The 18,291-nt window shown below is 43.6% G+C and overlaps 1 protein-coding gene across 2 annotated transcripts in view; it reads left to right on the forward strand.

The window, feature by feature from the left end:
• Dpysl3 (dihydropyrimidinase like 3) overlaps positions 1-16,508 on the forward strand; it is a 101,370-nt gene extending 84,862 nt beyond the window's left edge. For both annotated transcript variants that reach the window (XM_004664738.3, XM_004664736.3), the window contains exons 8-14: positions 2,067-2,187; positions 5,839-5,995; positions 6,605-6,746; positions 8,307-8,477; positions 10,160-10,339; positions 11,978-12,140; positions 13,331-16,508. In XM_004664738.3, coding sequence (XP_004664795.2) covers positions 2,067-2,187; positions 5,839-5,995; positions 6,605-6,746; positions 8,307-8,477; positions 10,160-10,339; positions 11,978-12,140; positions 13,331-13,419 — 1,023 coding nt within the window. In that variant the 3' untranslated portion in view covers positions 13,420-16,508. The remainder of the gene's footprint in view (positions 1-2,066; positions 2,188-5,838; positions 5,996-6,604; positions 6,747-8,306; positions 8,478-10,159; positions 10,340-11,977; positions 12,141-13,330) is intronic.
• Positions 16,509-18,291: the final 1,783 nt, after the last annotated feature.

Below are 18,291 nucleotides of genomic sequence, written 5' to 3' on the forward strand. Positions count from 1 at the left end.
AGAAAAAGTGTTCCCATCATAAGGATGCTATTCATTTTCACAAGCCGAATGCACTCACAACAGTTGCACCTGGGTGCAGACACAGAATACTTTCAGCTTCCCAGAAATTCCCTGGTTGTTGATTGGGTATGTGTGTGATACACTTGAATTCGACTCACACAACATTCCTGAAAAGTTTGTCCCCTTAATAATACCAGGGCCTTCCTAAGGGCCATTTTTCCTGGCACCCTGCTCATTGCATGCACTGTCTTGGTTGTCCTTGCCACCACCCTGGGTAGACCACTCTGGGTAGTTAGCACTATTGTGCAGATCTCAGAGAAGGTCAGATGCTGGCTGACCATAAGATTATTTACACCTTGTTAGCAGCCTGGATGAGCAGCACTGTTGGTGAAACTATAAATACTGGTCACTGGGGGATGTGTTGGCAAGACAGGCTTCTTCAGCAGCAGCCGGGCCATTTCAGAGCGAAGTCTATTTTTGTTCCTCGGTTTGTTTTTTCAACCTCACCCTACCCTCACCACCTCAACCTTTCCCAGTCCAGTGTCCTTTTTAGTAAAAAGGCATCCCAGCTGCAAATCTGTACAACTTGGAAGCCCTTTGGGGTGAAGTTGGAGGATGATGTCACTTTCCAAAGATAGTCATGTTGAAGTGCAGAAAAACCTGCAGTGTTAGGAGGGACTGAGATCAAAGAGGCCAGGACTGAGGTCACGGGGAGCTGAAGTGGTCAGCAAGAATGTGGAAGGGCAGAGCAAGCACAGGAGAAGGCACTCCTCTTAAGTCCAAAGCACAGTCTGGAGCACAAGGCACAAATCAGCCTCCATGGTACACCAGTGAGGGGCTCCAGGGGGTGATTGACCACTGATCACTGACCTCTGAGGTCTTCTGAGGAGTTTTTCAAACCTATCTCTGTGTAACAATACCCGTGACAGTAACTGGTTTGGATCAATAGCCACTGGGTATCCACAAACTAATTTTGGAGGGTGTTTATTTTTTTTATTGGTCTACACAGGATGATCAAAAGAAAAAAATCAAAATTCCTATCCATACAAAAAGGAATGGCTGCTGTTGGCTGGAAAAAATTCCAGTATCTCTACTCTGTGCTGAATTGAAGTGCGGCTTTGGGAAGAAATAGTTTACACTGCTCAGAAACTGATCACCTGTCACACCAATAGCCACCCTTTTTTGCAAGTTTCATGAGTAGACTAAATTATTTCAAGGATTAATTAATTTTTCAACAGTCCTGAGTACAAGGTGTCATTCACACCACCACTTAGGTAAGAAAACAGAAGCATTGGGAAGTTGTGTCACATAATGAGGTCATCAGCTTTGTAAATAGTAGAACCAGGATTCAGACTCGAGCCATGCAGGGAACCTGACCTTTCATGGTTAATCAAATAAGGGGAAACATTATTTCTTGCTCATAAAATGCAAGAATATGCATGAATTGGATATTTGCAAATGTGAACTCTACTTTGGGGCAAGACAGAAGAGATGATTTTGAAAAAGAAGTCTTTGTGCTAGGAAGCCTGAGAGTTGTTTGTACAAGAAATCCTCCTGGAATTAACTCTTTGCTGACCACGTGGCCACAGGAAATGATTTGAAGAACCTGAAGAACGGGGATGCCCAGTTGCCTTCTCTGCTGCTCCTAGATCTGAGCATGCTGTGACTTATTTATCTGGAGAATCTTTCTGAAGAAGACTGGGGAGAAGAGCCTTTGATTCCAGTTTAGCCTTTGTGATAAGCATGGGAGAGGAGAGAGGAGGCTAAGGAAAAGCATAGCTGACAGTGAATTGGTACCTACTGTGTACCAGGCATTGTCCAATACATAGTCATATGCGATACTGCTCTTGTTTTCTGTAGAGGGAGGGAGGGGACACCAAGAGTCTCATGGAAGTGATGTAGCGCAGACAGGGAAAATCAGAGATGCAAACACAGGCCATCTAATTCCAACACCTCTGGGTGGTTTTCAGCCACTGCACAGCACTCAACTGTCACATATGGAGGCAGGAAGTGACAAGGGTGAGAGGCTCATTCTCTTATTGACTCCTGGTGTCTTGCTTTTGCAGCTGGAGGCTGAGGCTGTGTTTCGAGCCATCACCATTGCCAGCCAGACAAACTGCCCCCTTTACGTCACAAAGGTCATGAGCAAGAGTGCAGCTGATCTCATCTCACAGGCCAGGAAGAAAGGTGGGTTGTCCTCCCAGGACCACAAAGCCCCTGGACAACTATATGGCCTCTCCCCTACCATGATGGCCACTGTAATATAAACAGCACCAATTTTGGCCATTGCCTTGCTCTCTAAAAGGTTTTTGCCCATGCCTAAGAACTAGAGGTTTCTTTCATCTTACATCTGTGTAAACTGAGGCTTAGGAATATTAAGCATTTTACTCACAGTGGCACAACTTGATTCAGTTCCTCTGAGACTTGGTGACATCTTCCTTCCTCTTTCCATGTCATTTTCAGTCCTCATTATCTGAGCTTCATAAATGAGCTTCTAATCCAGATTGTGCTGGATGCACAAGCTTCAGTCATGTGTAGATTGAAGGGCTTCAGTGGTGACAGCAGTACTGTACTGCTCTCACTGGTTTCTTAGCTTTCTTTCTTCCCTGTGGCTTTATAATCAGTATGAACAAAGACTGACAAGAACAGAAGCCCTCAATTCTTTTATTTATTTATTTGTATTTTTATTTTTTTAGATAGCACAAAGAGATGTAGGTATCATACATTCTGGCATTTTCAAATACAACTTGTTTTCATACATTCTACTCCTGTCTCCCCCTCTTCTTCCCAATACTCCTCCAAGTGCCCTCACTCCTTCTGTTTACTTGTCATGTGCCCTTTCCCATTTCCCCTAACACTCCTACCATTCATCTCTCCTTACTCGTTCTTGATTTACTATTCTACCATTATGTTTTACCTATATTTGCCTCCCCGTCCGTCCGTCCGTCCCTCCCTCCCTCCCTCCCTCCCTCCCTCCCTCCCTCCCTCTCTCTCTCTCTCTCTCTCTCTCTCTCTCTCTCTCTCTCTCTCTCTGTGTGTGTGTGTGTGTGTGTGTATGTATGTATGTATAGACAACTTCAATTCTTGATTGAAGACATAATAGAGAAACCACTAAAGCAGAAGTCTCCAGAAGCATTGTGAATGTTTTGGCTTGTGTACTGAGCTTATCTCTGAATCAGATGTATCTGAGGATGGTATCATTTGGCCAGGTTTGAGGGCAGAATGCAGGATCGGTTCACCCCACCTGAGCCCTAGTTTATGGATCTGATGGTCTTTATAGCCCAGGAAACTGTCCCCACCGCCTTTCTTCCCTCTGCTTCATTCTCCACTTCTGCCAACTTGAACTTATGCTTGGTTAAAGTGACTCCCATTTCAAAGTTGTCCTCTCAGGTTTTGTCCTTGGTGGCAGATGCATGGGCTCAGTTGTAAAGCTGGGTAAATGAACAGTGTGATTGAGAAACTGGAGATGTGGGCTGTTTTGGATTGTGAAAGAAGCTTCCCCAGGCTAGTCACCACTCACTATTGCTGTGTGTCAGTGGCCATCTGGAAGTGGAGAGACCCAAGATGAGTGATTCATCTGCCAAACAGGTCTGTGGATCACGGCATGTGGGTGATGGGAGTAGCTAAGAGGAGTCAAGCTGAGCTGTAGTGAATTGTTAGCTGTCTGGCTTGTGGAAAACAATGACTCCTCTCAGAATCTGCCATGGTGTGTGAAGGCTCTTTCTAGCTGGCAGGTACTAGAGTATCTCCTGTCACCCCACAGTCATGATAGCCTGCTTTTGTCTTCTCTTAGTTAATGCTGCTGCCAGTGGATGTGAGGTGTTAAGGAAAACTGGGAGAGCAGCTCAGTGATTTCACTGGGGTAGGAAGGAAATACCCCAGACTCTCCCTGCTCACACACATTTCTGGCTCTCCTCACCTCTCTCATGCCTTCTGCTAGGGGCTGCATCGTGCCTAAGGCCTGTATTCAGGATAAATTGGGATTCCCCAAACTTGGGCGCTTCAGATACTGCTGGTCGCACGTCAGATATCTGGCTTATGATTCCCTAGTGAGATACAGTTTCAGTGGCCAAGGGACTGCTGACCATGTTTCTGTTCAAGTCCCTGCAAGTTTAATTACCCACCACTACTGCTTCTCAGCACTTTGCTACTCAGCTTTAATATTAGAAAGCTACAACATAAGGCTTCAGTGTCTTTTCTCTGTGCTGAAGCACTTGCCTAGCATGATCAAGGCCCTGCATTGATATCTAATAAAGTGCGCGCACACGCGCGCGTGCGCACACACACACACACACACACACACACACACATACATGCATGTATGCATGCAAGCTGTAATACAATGACAACCAACTCTGCCCACCACTGAGATAAATATTTTAAAATGTATTGTTGTGAAAAAAATGCCCAACCCTGATGCATGTGAAATGGCCATTATTACCACTCTATTTTGAATAAAGAAATTGGTACAACCTGTTGAGGATCTCCTAAATGGGAGTATTCAAATTCAGGAAATGATAAGCTTTCCTTTCTTCTGTTTCATCTTAAACATAGTCCCAATGAACAGTTTGTCTACTCTTAAGGTTGTATTTCTTGCAATGATTGAGAGCTTGCCTTCAATCTCATTTTCTTGAAGTCCCATATACTTGAGTGAATAATTTTGTCAATCTTTGTCACTGCCATCTCATAAATCAAAGGAGCATATGTAAATCATTACTAGTGTCACCTCCTTCTGCTTGTGGGAGACCACATGCATCAGTCCTGGATCTTTCCTGATGACCCAGAAGCATTATTGGAACTCTTCCCTACCTGGAATTGTAAGTATTCATTACCATTTGATTGTAGTGGAAACAAAGACAAACCTCTCTATGGAACCTCCTGGACTGTGACCTAGTACAAACTTTGATGGTAAGAAACAGAGGACCAAACTTTAAAAAGCCCCAAGGTTGCTCAGAGGATCCTTTGCCCAGAATGTTGGTGTAGAGAAACTTGTTACCAACCAACTTTCTGTGACATAACATGTGACTTCTGAATCACTATCTCTTCTTTAAGAAGCCCAACAAAATCCCAGATCAGGGTATTTTCCAGTATCCTTTCATACCACTTTTTAGTTAAGCACCTGAATCCTGACACAGAATGCAAGAACCTAGCCTCATGTTGATGTGTCCCATGTTGGTGGATCTCCACTAGCAATTTATCTTTTGCCTTAGGTCACAAAGACATGATTATTAATAATTTTTAAAAAACTTCCTGAGAGCCTCTGATTCCCTGGCATGGAATTTGCTTTGCACGATCAAAGCTGACCTTGTAGGAGGAGGTGCTAACAGCTCCTGGTGATATGAGGCATACCAGGGGCTTTGGATCTTTACAGTAGGAAAGAACAGACAGTGAAGTAATCAGTACTTCCAGAGATCTTCTGTGTTCCAGATCCTTCACTTATGCTAAGTACTTCCATTTCACAAGCTTGAGAGGTCAAAATACCATCTTATTTTATCAATTCTAAAAAGTATCTATTTCACATTTTAATGTTTTAGAAATATGGGTGATCTTACAATCAGAACATGTATTTCTTCATATCACATTTTAATTTTCATTGAAATTTGATGATAAACACTGCTATTATAACTAATGACTTATTTTTACGTCAGGAATACAAAATTGTTCACATTTATGTGATAGAGAAGCAGAGGCCTTATAAAGGTGGCAACATACACTTGAATGCAAGCCTGTTTCATTTCAGGACCACAGCCTTGCATAGGCATAGAACACTGAGGAAATAGGCTGAACTCATGCAGTCTTTACCTGATGCAAATCCACTGCCATTTCCTGTTCTTCCAGGCAACGTGGTATTTGGCGAGCCAATCACTGCCAGCCTTGGAATAGATGGAACCCATTACTGGAGCAAAAACTGGGCCAAGGCAGCCGCATTTGTGACATCCCCACCTCTGAGCCCTGACCCAACCACTCCTGACTACATCAACTCCTTGCTGGCCAGGTTGGTACAACAGATGTTTTTCTGGAATCATCATGGGCCAACTGGGGTGGGGCTGGAGTAGTCTCATCTGTCAGGCAGGCTACAGTCTGAGGCATCAAATTCTTCTGCAGTGTTGAGTGCAAAAGCCTGGTGTTTCGCATCACACTTTAAACAATGACATAGTGTAGGACTGACAGTGGTCATGATAGTCAGTGCCTGTTACTTGCCAGGTTATATAGACCCTATAATATATATCCTTTGTTCCTCACAACTTATGAGATGATCCTGTCACCATTCTACAGATTAGGCAGCTAAAGATCAGAAAACTTTTGTTGTCTATAATCATGATGACCAATGGGAGACTCATTTGCTGCTTTCCCTTGCAGACACATGATCACACCAGTCCTTTTATTTGTTACAAAAGACTTGATCTAATCCCATATCCTTATTTTTGTGATGGGTGTCTAAGCAAAGAGAAGGGGAAAAGCTACCTGAGCTCTCACTGAAAGTAAGAGGCAGAGGGTTTCCAAAGTGAAGCAATCAGACTCCAAACTGGCACTGATGTTGGATTCTGGTCCCCAGTGTGCTCCAGCAACCTCTCCTGCTCACATGGAGCTTTGTTCTTTCCAGTGGGGACCTACAGCTCTCTGGCAGTGCCCACTGTACCTTCAGCACTGCCCAGAAAGCCATCGGAAAGGACAACTTCACGGCCATTCCTGAGGGCACCAATGGCGTAGAAGAGCGGATGTCTGTCATCTGGGACAAGGCTGTGGTAAGGCACTGAGGTCATGGGAGGATGGTGAAGGCCAAAATATCCAGATCAGAGCCTCTGGCACCACCTAAGCCAGGACAGTACACCTCCAAGATACCCTGGTGAGGCAGCCCTGGTGCAGAGGAGGTCTGTATCTACTTAGATGGCTAAGGAATTAGGTGGCTTTGGAATTCATCCTTCAGGACGACTCCTGAGGTCTCTGTTTCCAAAGGCTTCCTCGCTTAAAATGCTAAGAGCTAGGAGTCATACAGCTCTTTCATCTGATTGCATGAGCGATCTGTGCTTAAAATGGTGAATTCTTTTTGTTTAGCATTTTACGAATGCTTTTGAAAGGGCTGAATATGACACTTCAAAGTGAAAAGAAATGAGACTGTGCCTAGAGTCACCATGATCATCAAGGATGCCTCACACTGAGGGTAGTCATCCTCAAGGCTACGCAGAGATGGTCTGGCAGTGACTTCTAACAGAGTGACTTCTATTAATTTTTCTTGTTTATTACCACAAATATTGATAAAAGAAATAGTCAAGTATATGAAGACTTTTTCAAATATCTTAATAAAACTAATAATAAATTCATGGCTAATTTGAACACTTCATTAGGTCCAGTGCCACAGCTCATTGTATAGGAACTAGTGTCCCATTCCTCTTATTGGGGCAGTTAATTCACCCTTTTGTTCCTGGATCCCAAGATGCACAATACTAGGCTTTAAGCTTCATTCTTTCCATACTCGGGCCACTTAGTTTGAGAAAATAGAAAGTGTACCCCTTTACCTTTTTTTGGGGGGGGTGTTTTTTCTCACTCATAGTCAAGCTTTTTTACAGGGTTCTGTATTTTCCAGTGTATCTATCTGTGTATCCTGGAACTATCTGAATACATACATACATACACTCATATGCTGCATATGATATTAAAATCAATACGGGTCCCATAGGATTATGTCACCTAATGATATCATAGCTGTCTTGCTGTGTAAGAGCACTTGATGGCGGTCACACAAGAAAAAAGTCATCACCAACAAATTTCTCAGAACATAACCCCATCATTACATGATGCATAACTGTATCTTTTCTTTTAAATTGACATCATGATGCATAGTCATAAAGAACACTTGGAAACCTCAGACAACTACACATATGAAAAAAACAATTCCTAGTGATTCTCCAACACAGGGACAGTCATTGTCAACATTTGGATAAGGGTTTCATATATTTATATTATGAACACTTATAATTACACATATCTAAAGAATGTGCTCATTGTTGAATTTGCTTTTACTGTGAAATCTTTCTAATTCCTCTTGTAATTACAAGAGGTAAGTAAGTAGTATATGGAGATATCCAGAAAAAAAGATAACTTCAAGAACAATAACTTCCATTTTTACCCACTTTGCCTAAGAAAACTCAGTCCTCTGCTGAAGCTGGCTAGTCTGGCTGCCATGCTCACCACTGCCTGGAGCATCTCAGGTTATTCTCATCTGAGCAAAGAAGCCTTACACTGGTAGATAGACATGCTATAGAGATAGAGATGCAGGCAGATGTGTAATCTTTGTATTTCAATAGGCCACGGGGAAAATGGATGAAAACCAGTTTGTGGCTGTGACAAGCACAAATGCTGCCAAGATCTTCAACCTGTATCCACGGAAGGGAAGAATATCTGTGGGTTCCGACAGTGACCTGGTCATCTGGGATCCAGATACTGTGAAGATCGTGTCTGCCAAGAATCACCAGTCGGTGAGGCTGGGGCTGGCTCAGGAGAATATATTTGTGACGAGTGACCCAATTCTGAGAGTTTGTTAGCGCTTTTACTTGTTTGTTTTGATTTGGTTTTGTCTATTTACTTAAGAGAGTCTCATGGAGGCTAAACTGGCTTTGAATTCCTTATTTAGCTGAGGATGACCTTGAACTCCTGATCTTCCTGCCCCTATCTCCCAAGTGCTAGAGTGTGCCACCACACTCAGCTTTCCCCTGAGTCTTAATGGCTTACAACCTAAGCTTTTTATTTCTCAGTGCTGCATTCCAACATGGGTGGATCTGCAGAGGAGTTCTGCCCTTCCTAGCCATCTAGGACCTGAGAAAGAGGCTATACCTCTACTCAAGCTTCCAGGATTGCATAAACTAGACACCTTTATGATTTGAAAGGAGGGAAAGTTTAAGTTTTTGTTTTGTTTTGTTTTTGTTTTTCGAGGTAGGGTCTCACTCTGGTTCAGGCTGACCTGGAATTAACTCTGTAGTCTCAGGGTGGCCTCGAACTCTTGGTGATCCTCCTACCTCTGCCTCCCGAGTGCTGGGATTAAAGGCGTGAGCCACCAAGCCCAGCTTAAGTATTTTTACTGTATGTTCCTGTTCATCAAGATAATAAAAATTAGTTAATGCTCAGTAGTAAAAAGTAATTAACATTTTAAGGCACATATGTGTTAGGCACTGTTTTTAGTTTACCAAATAATTCTCTTCAACAGTCTTCCACAGGTAGGTTCTATTTTCTCTATTTTATACATTTCCCTAACTTCTAGAGTGCAGAGGAATTAAATAACTTAGGCAGAAAGTCAGTGGTGGCATAAGTATTCAAACTCAAATACATCAGCTCCAACGTGAAGTTCTCAGCCCTGTTGTACTATATCTCCTTGTTGAATAAGTAAAGGAGGTAGGTAGAAATCCTGTTTTGAGCTGTATTGGCCTTTTCTTAAACATTGAGCCACACTGTGTACTATGTAATCTTTAGTTGGTAGGGACCACAGGGTCATATGTCCATCCACCCACCTACTCAACATAGGCTACATGTACAGCATCCCTGATGATCATGCAGCTGCTTTTGGAATACTGCAAGCAATAGAAATAGGCTTCCAATTGATTTTAATAAAGATTGGCACATTTTGTTGCATGTGTGTCTGTGTTTGTGTGGAGGGGACACATACATGTGTTACATGTGTGTGGAAACCAGAGGAGGACATTGAGTGTTTGCCTCAGTAGCTGTCGGCCCTATTTTTGGAGACAGAGTCACTCACTGAACCTGGAGCTCACTGACTTAGCTGGACAAAGTAGTCAGCAAGCTCTAAGGATCCTCCTGTTCAGTCCTGGAAGTAGAGCACAAGCACCATTCCTGATATTTATTTGGGTGCTAGGGATCTGAACTCAAGCCTTCATCCTTGTGAGGCAACCACTTTACTGACAGAGCTATCTCCATAGCAAGATGGAACACTTGTCTCTGCTTGAAGCCACTTTTATTTAATTTAGGCAGTGTCAGCCTCCTGATGCCCTCTAAAAGCTAACAGATGTGCCCAGTTTTTTGCCTCACTTACTAATGATTCAGTTTCTAGAGACACTAAGGCAGGGTCCCAAACACAGCAGCTAACATTGATCGTTGTTTTGTTTTTCCTGGCCCCATTCCCTGGTTTTGCCCCGACCTGTGATTCCAGGCTGCAGAGTATAACATCTTTGAAGGGATGGAGCTGCGTGGAGCTCCTCTGGTGGTTATCTGCCAGGGCAAGATCATGCTGGAAGATAGCAACCTGCATGTAACACAGGGGGCTGGCCGCTTCATACCCTGCAGCCCATTCTCTGACTATGTCTACAAACGCATTAAAGCCAGGAGAAAGGTAGGCAGCCCGTGGGGCCTAAAGGTAAGGAAAGGCTGTTGAGTCTGTCTCAGGCTCTGAGATCTGGAGAATCTACACTCCCTGGACCTCACAGTAAAACCCTACACAGCAGCTGTATTCTTCTCATTCTCTGTCTCCCTATCTCTCTCTTTCTCTCCCTCCCTCTCTCTCTCTCTCTCTCTCTCTCTCTCTCTCTCTCTCTCTCTCTCACACACACACACACACACACACACACACACACACAGAGAGAGAGAGAGAGAGAGAGAGAGAGAGAGAGAGAGAGAATAATCTGCTGGACCTCAGAGAGCCCATGCTTCTGTGTGTATAAAGTGCACAGAAGCTATTGCTATAAAAGGGTGTTTGGAAACCTTTTGATCAAAGGAAGTTTTTTAAAAATAATTTTCCCATATTTTCTAGTACTCTTATTTAAAATAATTTGAAATTTGAATAATTCAATGTAACAATATTAATAATGTTATAAAAATAAAGTATCCCTAAAGTCGTAAAACAAGGACCAAAATACACGCAGCCATCCTTATCCCAGCTTTCTCAATTCACACACACACACACACACACACACACACACACACACACCCAGAGTAGTTCGGGTTAGTTTAGGCATGGGACCCAGAAATTCCTTTTCAGATTCCTTTTCCTCCCCTTTCCAAGTTTCAGGTAAACTTCTTTTAATCTCAGGACTACACAAAGCAAGGTTAGGCCAGCCTCTGAGACAGAGACTGATGAGACTGGTGGGGGAGTGCAAATGCACCGTCATCCCATGAACATTAGCATCTGCATTCCAGCTGAGCTTGGCTTCTGGGCCCCTGCCTGGTCATGACATACAAGACAGGGGCAGGCTCCCTTGGAGGTCGACCGTGGCCCATCCTGACTATCAGAAGTGTAGCCAGTCCACATTGCCTCATCGTGGCCTGTGACACAACATGGTGGGGACATTGTGTGCTAGCACTACTGCAGTCTTGGGTGGTCTCCCTGGGATGTGTCTAGTAGACACTAGACGTCTTTGGGAGAGGCACCATGTTACATAGAACTTGAAACTCCAGCCCTTTGTATAAGACTAGTACAGAGCACGCATTTGGTTGACATGGCTGGCTGGCTTCGCAGGCCCTGGGCAAGTTCACAGCTAGAGGTCAGTGGATCAAACCACAGACTCTCATTTTAGAGCCTGGCAACCCTGATGTGTGCTAAGAAGTCTGAGGGTGGAGCCCCTTGTGATGTTACCCTAGCAACGTGTATGACCTCGTCTTAGATTCCTGCCCTTCCTGCTGGTGCTCTTCTCGCTGTACTGTGTGTTTTCCCATTCCATGTGTCCCTTTGGCTCTCCACACTTGCTGGTCCCTTTGGCTGCATCCCTGTGTCTTCTCCATCCCCCGGGCTCAACCCCATGACAGGAGTCCTGGAGCCTCTGATGGAATCTCATCTCTATGTTTATACAGGCCTTCAACATACCTCTTCATCTTCAAACTGCTGTGACATTATTCTTTATTTTACATTCGTTACTGTTACTACCTGCCTTCCCTTACACATACTCTTATTTACTGACACAATTCCACTACCCAGAGCACACTCTAAACTGTTGAATGCATGAACAAAAGGTGACATGCATGTCTCTCGTTGCAGATGGCAGACCTGCATGCAGTTCCAAGGGGCATGTATGACGGACCTGTGTTTGACTTGACCACTACCCCCAAAGGTGGCACCCCTGCAGGCTCTACCAGGGGCTCTCCCACACGGCCAAACCCACCAGTGAGGAACCTCCATCAGTCTGGGTTTAGCCTTTCAGGTGAGTGGTACAAGTGATCAAGAGAGGAGAGGGGGGAAGGGGGAAGATCAGCAACCTAAGGCTAGAGAACACTTCTGTAATCTTGACTTCAATGCATTTCCATGACCCGCTGTGGTGTCTCTTTTAGAGAAAAGAGCAAGGGGACAAGCAGGAAGGTTTGCTAAATCAGCCAGTGGCCCTCATGGGAAAGTGAGACAGGGCATAGTGGAGTTTAAGGTAAAGTTCAAATGATAGCAAAATTCTACCTAGAAGCCAGAGTTGGTTGTGATCAGGGCAGACAGCTAGTTTCCACTGTGAATTGATAATGATTTTCTACATCAACTTATGAGAACTATGCAGTATAAATACTTTTAATGTCTGTTAAGTGAAAGCTCAGAATATTTTTTGTTCATATTGCAATATTGTATATTCTTCTTTTCCTAATAAAAATGATGCCAGCAAAAGTTCCATGGTCTGAACCATTACTGTGACTTTCCCATATTATTAATCTTATCTATTATTTAAGAACACTCTTCTAGAAGTAGGAAATTATTGGTCACTTTCCCCGTTGCCAAGTCTTCAAATGGAAACAATAAATGCAGACTTGTGCCCCTTTGACTAAAAATTTAAATGTGAGAGATGCATAGAAGAAAGAAAACTTATACTTAAAGAGAAAACCATGGCATATAGAAAAAAAGCAGAAATGTAAGGAATTGTAGAAATAGGAAAATATAAGAGAGACCAGAACCTTTTGTTTAGAGGCAAAAAAAAAAAAAATCGATATTTTCTTGTGCCTCACTTCCAGCTTAGAGGCCTTAGACTGGTGACCGGGCCCCTCCCACTCCACTAAGCAGGGAGCATGGTAATGCCGCTCCTAAGCTGCACTGGTGAGAACCAAACAGAACTCAAAATGTGTGGCCAGCCACAATCAATGTAAGCAGCCATCTTCTGTATCCTTATCAGTGTTCTTTTCAAGTACTACTGACATATTCAGGAGCAGGTTAAATGTAGAGAGAAACAGGTTCTTCTACCAAGAAACTGATTTTCCAGAGCAGATGGGGTGAAAATGCAAAGGTCAAAGCACAGTGTTAATTTCTTGAATACTGAAGTCAGGAGACACTTAATATCTACCACTCTTAAAATTAATTACACTCTCTTTTACACCCCTCTCCTTTCCTTGTTTGTCTCTGGGAATTTCTCTCCACCTATAGGAACCCAAGTGGATGAGGGCATCCGCTCAGCTAGCAAGCGCATCGTCGCGCCCCCTGGAGGCCGTTCTAATATCACATCACTGAGTTAAGAAAAGCCTCTCCAAGGGGGTGAGGGGCAGAAGCAAGAAGAGATTTTTTTGAAGCCAAAATGGTACAGCGATATTTAAGAAGGAAAAGGAATCCAAATGGTTGCGATCTAAAGAATCAATAAGCCTCAAGCCTTATGTTTCTCAACAATATGCTCGCTTGCCTAGCTTTATGAAGATTGCTTTGTTTTCTGTTTATGCATAGCTTTGATTTGACCCTCTCCTCCACTTACATGCATGCAATCAGACAGGCCACTGAGGTAAAGAGTCTGCTATATTTAGTGTTGAGAGTGTGTGTAGTGCTGCATCTAATGACAAGGGGACAGACAAAGCTGGGAGGCCAGGGAAATTAACAAAAGGCACACAGGTAAATTGGGTGATTGGGTGGTGGGAGCCCAGAGCGGGATAGAGGGCACGGAAGGGCTGGGGTGGGGTATGGAAGAGGGAGGTGGTGGACTGGGCGAGCAGAAGGGATTTATGTGTTGTGTTGATGATGTACATTAATTCCCATGGAAGATGGCCTCTGTGGCAGCCAACAGTACATTACTGTCTTCTGGGATCTAAGAAGGCAGGCTGTCTTTGGATTCTGGGCTTTGTCTTATCTCTTCTTACTAGATTTTATTTTGAACATTTATTAAATGCTGGAATCAAGCCATTCTTTTCCACCTGCTTGATGGTGCCAGTGTTGACTTGGCATCTGTCTCAGTGCTGTTTTATAGCCTTCTGTCTTCTGGGTTGGGAAACCACCCGAGGAGAGCCATCAGTGGTACTTATCTTCCCCTCTGCTTCCTTGGTGCCTGCCCAGGCAAGTGAGGACCTCCGCTGAGATGGGCAGAGTCTAGGGCTTCCCTTGCCAGTGGTGAGTGCCTGATTCTCTCTATCTCAGTTCTAGGCACATCCATGATCAAATAATGTGTTTAAATTGACTTTGTTAGTTGTTCCCTCACTGTTACTAGTCAGGGTTTTGCAGAAGGCTGTCTTGAACTGCCAGAACACATTACATAGCCTTTTTAAAAAAAATTCTAAGTTATGTGTTTACTCTTCTATTAGATTTTGGGCAGGAATAAACTTTTTATTTTGGTACTAAAAGGTGAGACACATGAGGTGATGTGGTGCAGCCTTCATGATGGGCACATTAAGGAAACAAGCGAGGGGTGTCTGCATTTCCTTTGTGTGTTAGAGCTGAGTGCCCATTTCTTGATCCACCCCTTCCTCAAACAATTTTGGAGCAAACTGTGTGAACAAGATAGTGACCCATAGAACCATGCCACACTCCCTCATGCAGAAAAATAGACTTTAGGTCATACTTCTGTACTCTGAAGAACTCAGTTGGTAGAACACACCCCTGTGTACTAAGTACTTTGAAGAGAAGAGCAGGCCTCATTCACCTTTTAAGTACTTAGGATAAACCATTATCTCTAGCTTCAGGTTTTGGTTTTCTGTAGTGGTACCTGGTTTGTTAGTGATTGTTTTTTATTTAGTGGAGCTGGACAATTTAATTCATGGCTTCACATACTAGGCAAATGCTGTACCACTGTGCTATGTCCCAGCCCTGACTGCAATTTTTAATAGCCTGAAAACAAAAGAAAAATGAACACTTACCTACAAAGGAATTTAGGAATAGCAATGGAAGAAGATGTTCCCCAGCTAGTGGCTTCTGTTTTCATCATCAAACAGGCTCTCACCTCACACTAGGGAATCTTGCTATATTAAAGCTCTCATGGTGCTTTCATTTTAAGAAAACACTTAATACAAAAAGAAAGAAGGAAATAGATTGTGGTTTTAATTTAAATTTAAAAATTTGAGGGCTTATCAAGGAACTGAGATGAATTTGATATACAAAGGGAGTTTAACAGGTCAGAAGCATACATATACCTCAACAGCCTGGCTAGGCTTCAGTGTAGTTGTAGTACCAACCTCGACCACCAGATGGAGGAGGAAAAGACATGCACACAAAGTAGTCTGTACCCTCTGCTCTGTGGTAACCTAAGAGGTTACCAACGCCTTCCTCCATGGCCTGTTTGTGCCATGACAGCAAGTCTTCCATGGCCAATGGTGGTCACCTGCAATGCACTTGGGACTTCCAAAGTGCAGTGTTCAACAGGAACTCTAGATTCTACCAAGAATTCTACTCAGTAGAGAAAGCTGAGTACCCTCAGGGTGGATAACACTATCGTAGGGTGCCTCCCTTTCCTCCCTCACCATTAGGAACATTATAGCACAGACATGCCTGATCACTCCTAGAGAACTCCCTCACTATAGTCTTATATGAGAAACTTTTTTAAGTAACATGTTACTTGAGTTAAAATGTGTTTACCAAACAGCCCATACAAAGCATACAGAGCATGAAGGGCTAGGAAATGGCAGTCAATTGTGGCCTTCTCTAAGTTCACTGGCCTCCACTCCATGTGGGAGGGCATGAGAGATGTTGCCTCATCCCCAGTGTTGGTTTTGCCATCTCACCTCTCTGCCTGGCCCCCTCTGACAATGTCCTACCATCTTTCACCACTTTAGGTTATTTCTAAACCCAGAGGGCCACAGGCTTGGGCAGCTGGGCAGTGGAGCTATTACCTCAGCCTCCTCACTTCTAGATTTTCCAAAATGAATAGAGTCATAGTCATCTCCAAAAATGGCTTTTGTTTTCCTTCAAAGTCCAGTCAGCCTTTGGCTCTTTCTTAATGACTCCCTGGAGAGCCAGTCCCTTCTCCCACGGCCTGGATCCTAGCTCTGACTCCATTTTGGTCATCCTGATGAGCCCCTTCCAAATGGCTGCCACAGGCCTCCCAGGGCTTCCCCCTGGACAACCCCAGCATGAGTTCCGATGCAGTTGTGGGCTGGCCTGGGCAGCCAGCATTCCTTGTAACCCCTTTTGAGATGTGGTGTGTGGGTGTTCAGTCCTGTGTCTGGTGGAAATGGACAGACAGTAAGTCCCCCTGTGACCTGTGTTCGCTGTGAGGCAGCTTTGTACACTGAAGAGCTGTTTGGTTTGAACCGTGAAGAAAACTGTGTATTAAGTTAGCTGAGATTAAAGAAAACAAGCTCATGATGTGACTGTTAATGTAAACCTGGTTATTAAAATAACTATAAAATTACCAGCCTCATTCTCTGGTCTTTCACTGTATCATGCGCCATTTCACCTACTGTGTCAAAATTGTAATGAATTGATAAGTAAATGGAGCAGATTTGCTAAGAACAGTTAGCTGGAGAAATTTTCCTTTGATTTTTATCTCTTCAGTGAGTTTGAGCTGTGAATTTGGGCTACAAAGGTTAATGACCACAATTGAAACTTAAGGTTTTCCTCTGAACCTCCAGACTTAGTATTACTGTAAAAAGCACTGCCTCTTGGAATAAATTTAGCTGAGTTCAAGACAGAGTATGCAAGTTTTTTTGTTGTTTTACTTCATTTTATTCCTTTTGCGGGGGTTGGTTATCCTATGCTTAGGTTGTTCTGTGAACATGGTCTGTTTCTTTATAAAACCCTGGACCCAGAGACAAAGCTCTGAATGTACTCCAAATACTTTCAGTAAACTGATCTCAAGGTGTCAAATGATTGTTTGAAAAGTCTATTTGCTGTGCGAACTCTTCTGAGAACTTTATAGTGCATATCAGAAAGTTGAAGGCTCTGAAGATTTGTGGAAGTCTTCAACATGTTATCTAGGACTGGGTATGTAGCTCAGTGGTAGAACATGTCCCTAGCAGCACAAAGACCCTGGGCTGGATCCCCGGTACTACAAAAACCAGTGTGCAACAACAAGAAAAGCAGTCCAATGCTGGGTTCTCAAATCATTTTAATTAGCTACCCTTCCATTGTGTCTTTTCCCTGTTGGAAAATACTTCTGAATACTAATTCTGATTTGGGCAGGTCGTGTTTCATTTCACTGGAAAGAGGGTGGAGAGGGAGGTTCAGAATGTTTGAAAAGCTCAGGAATAGAGTTGGACAGACTAGAGCCTAGCTGAGTGGAAGTGCTAAACTAGGGCCGATTCCCATCTCAGCCCTGCTGGTCTTTGGTAGGTAATTCCTTCTAAAGAAAGTTCTTGGGCTGGAGAGATGGCTTAGTGGTTAAGTGCTTGCCTGTGAAGCCTAAGGACCCCAGTTCGAGGCTCGGTTCCCCAGGTCCCACGTTAGCCAGATGCACAAGGGGGCGCACGCGTCTGGAGTTCGTTTGCAGAGGCTGGAAGCCCTGGCGCGCCCATTCTCTCTCTCTCCCTTTATCTGTCTTTCTCTCTGTGTCTGTCGCTCTCAAATAATAAATAAAAAATGACCAAAAAAAATTAAAAAAAAAAAAAGTTCTTTCCATATGGAGGCAAAAGTGGTCATTACCATCTGCAGGTATTCCTGCTTAGTAAACCCAGAAAAGAGAGAATTTTCCTCACTATTCCCATCCACAGAGATTATTTTTGGATGGTTTGCTTTGGGTTATATGCTCAGTATGAACCATTGTGACCCAAGGAGAACATGTGATTCATTGTTCACATCTGGTCACATGTCCATCTCCTGTGTTATCTGAAACACATGGACTCAGTAATCCATCTGTGATGCCAGGAGAAGCATCAGTGTTGTGAAGTAGAGACTGAATGGGCACTGGCATTGTTTTCAGGCCTAAAAGGCATGAGAGTCTAGCCCAGGGATATGTCTGTGTGTGTTGGAGCAGGTGGGGAATGGAAGGGATGCCCAGGAGGTGGCAGTTTCAAATTAGTTGCTTTTATGTGTGATGGGTCCCTCTTGGTTTGGTAGAACAATGTCTTTGCTACATGAGCACAGAGTCTGTATGCCTTTTAACACAGAAGCTTGGAAACCAGATCAGAAGCTCTCTGAGCACATAAAGACCATATAATTGAGGTCCATGTTTAAAAAGCTTTGGTCTGTAGTCTCCT

This window comes from Jaculus jaculus, chromosome 13 (assembly GCF_020740685.1).
Source record: "Jaculus jaculus isolate mJacJac1 chromosome 13, mJacJac1.mat.Y.cur, whole genome shotgun sequence".
Taxonomy (NCBI): Eukaryota; Metazoa; Chordata; class Mammalia; order Rodentia; family Dipodidae; genus Jaculus; species Jaculus jaculus.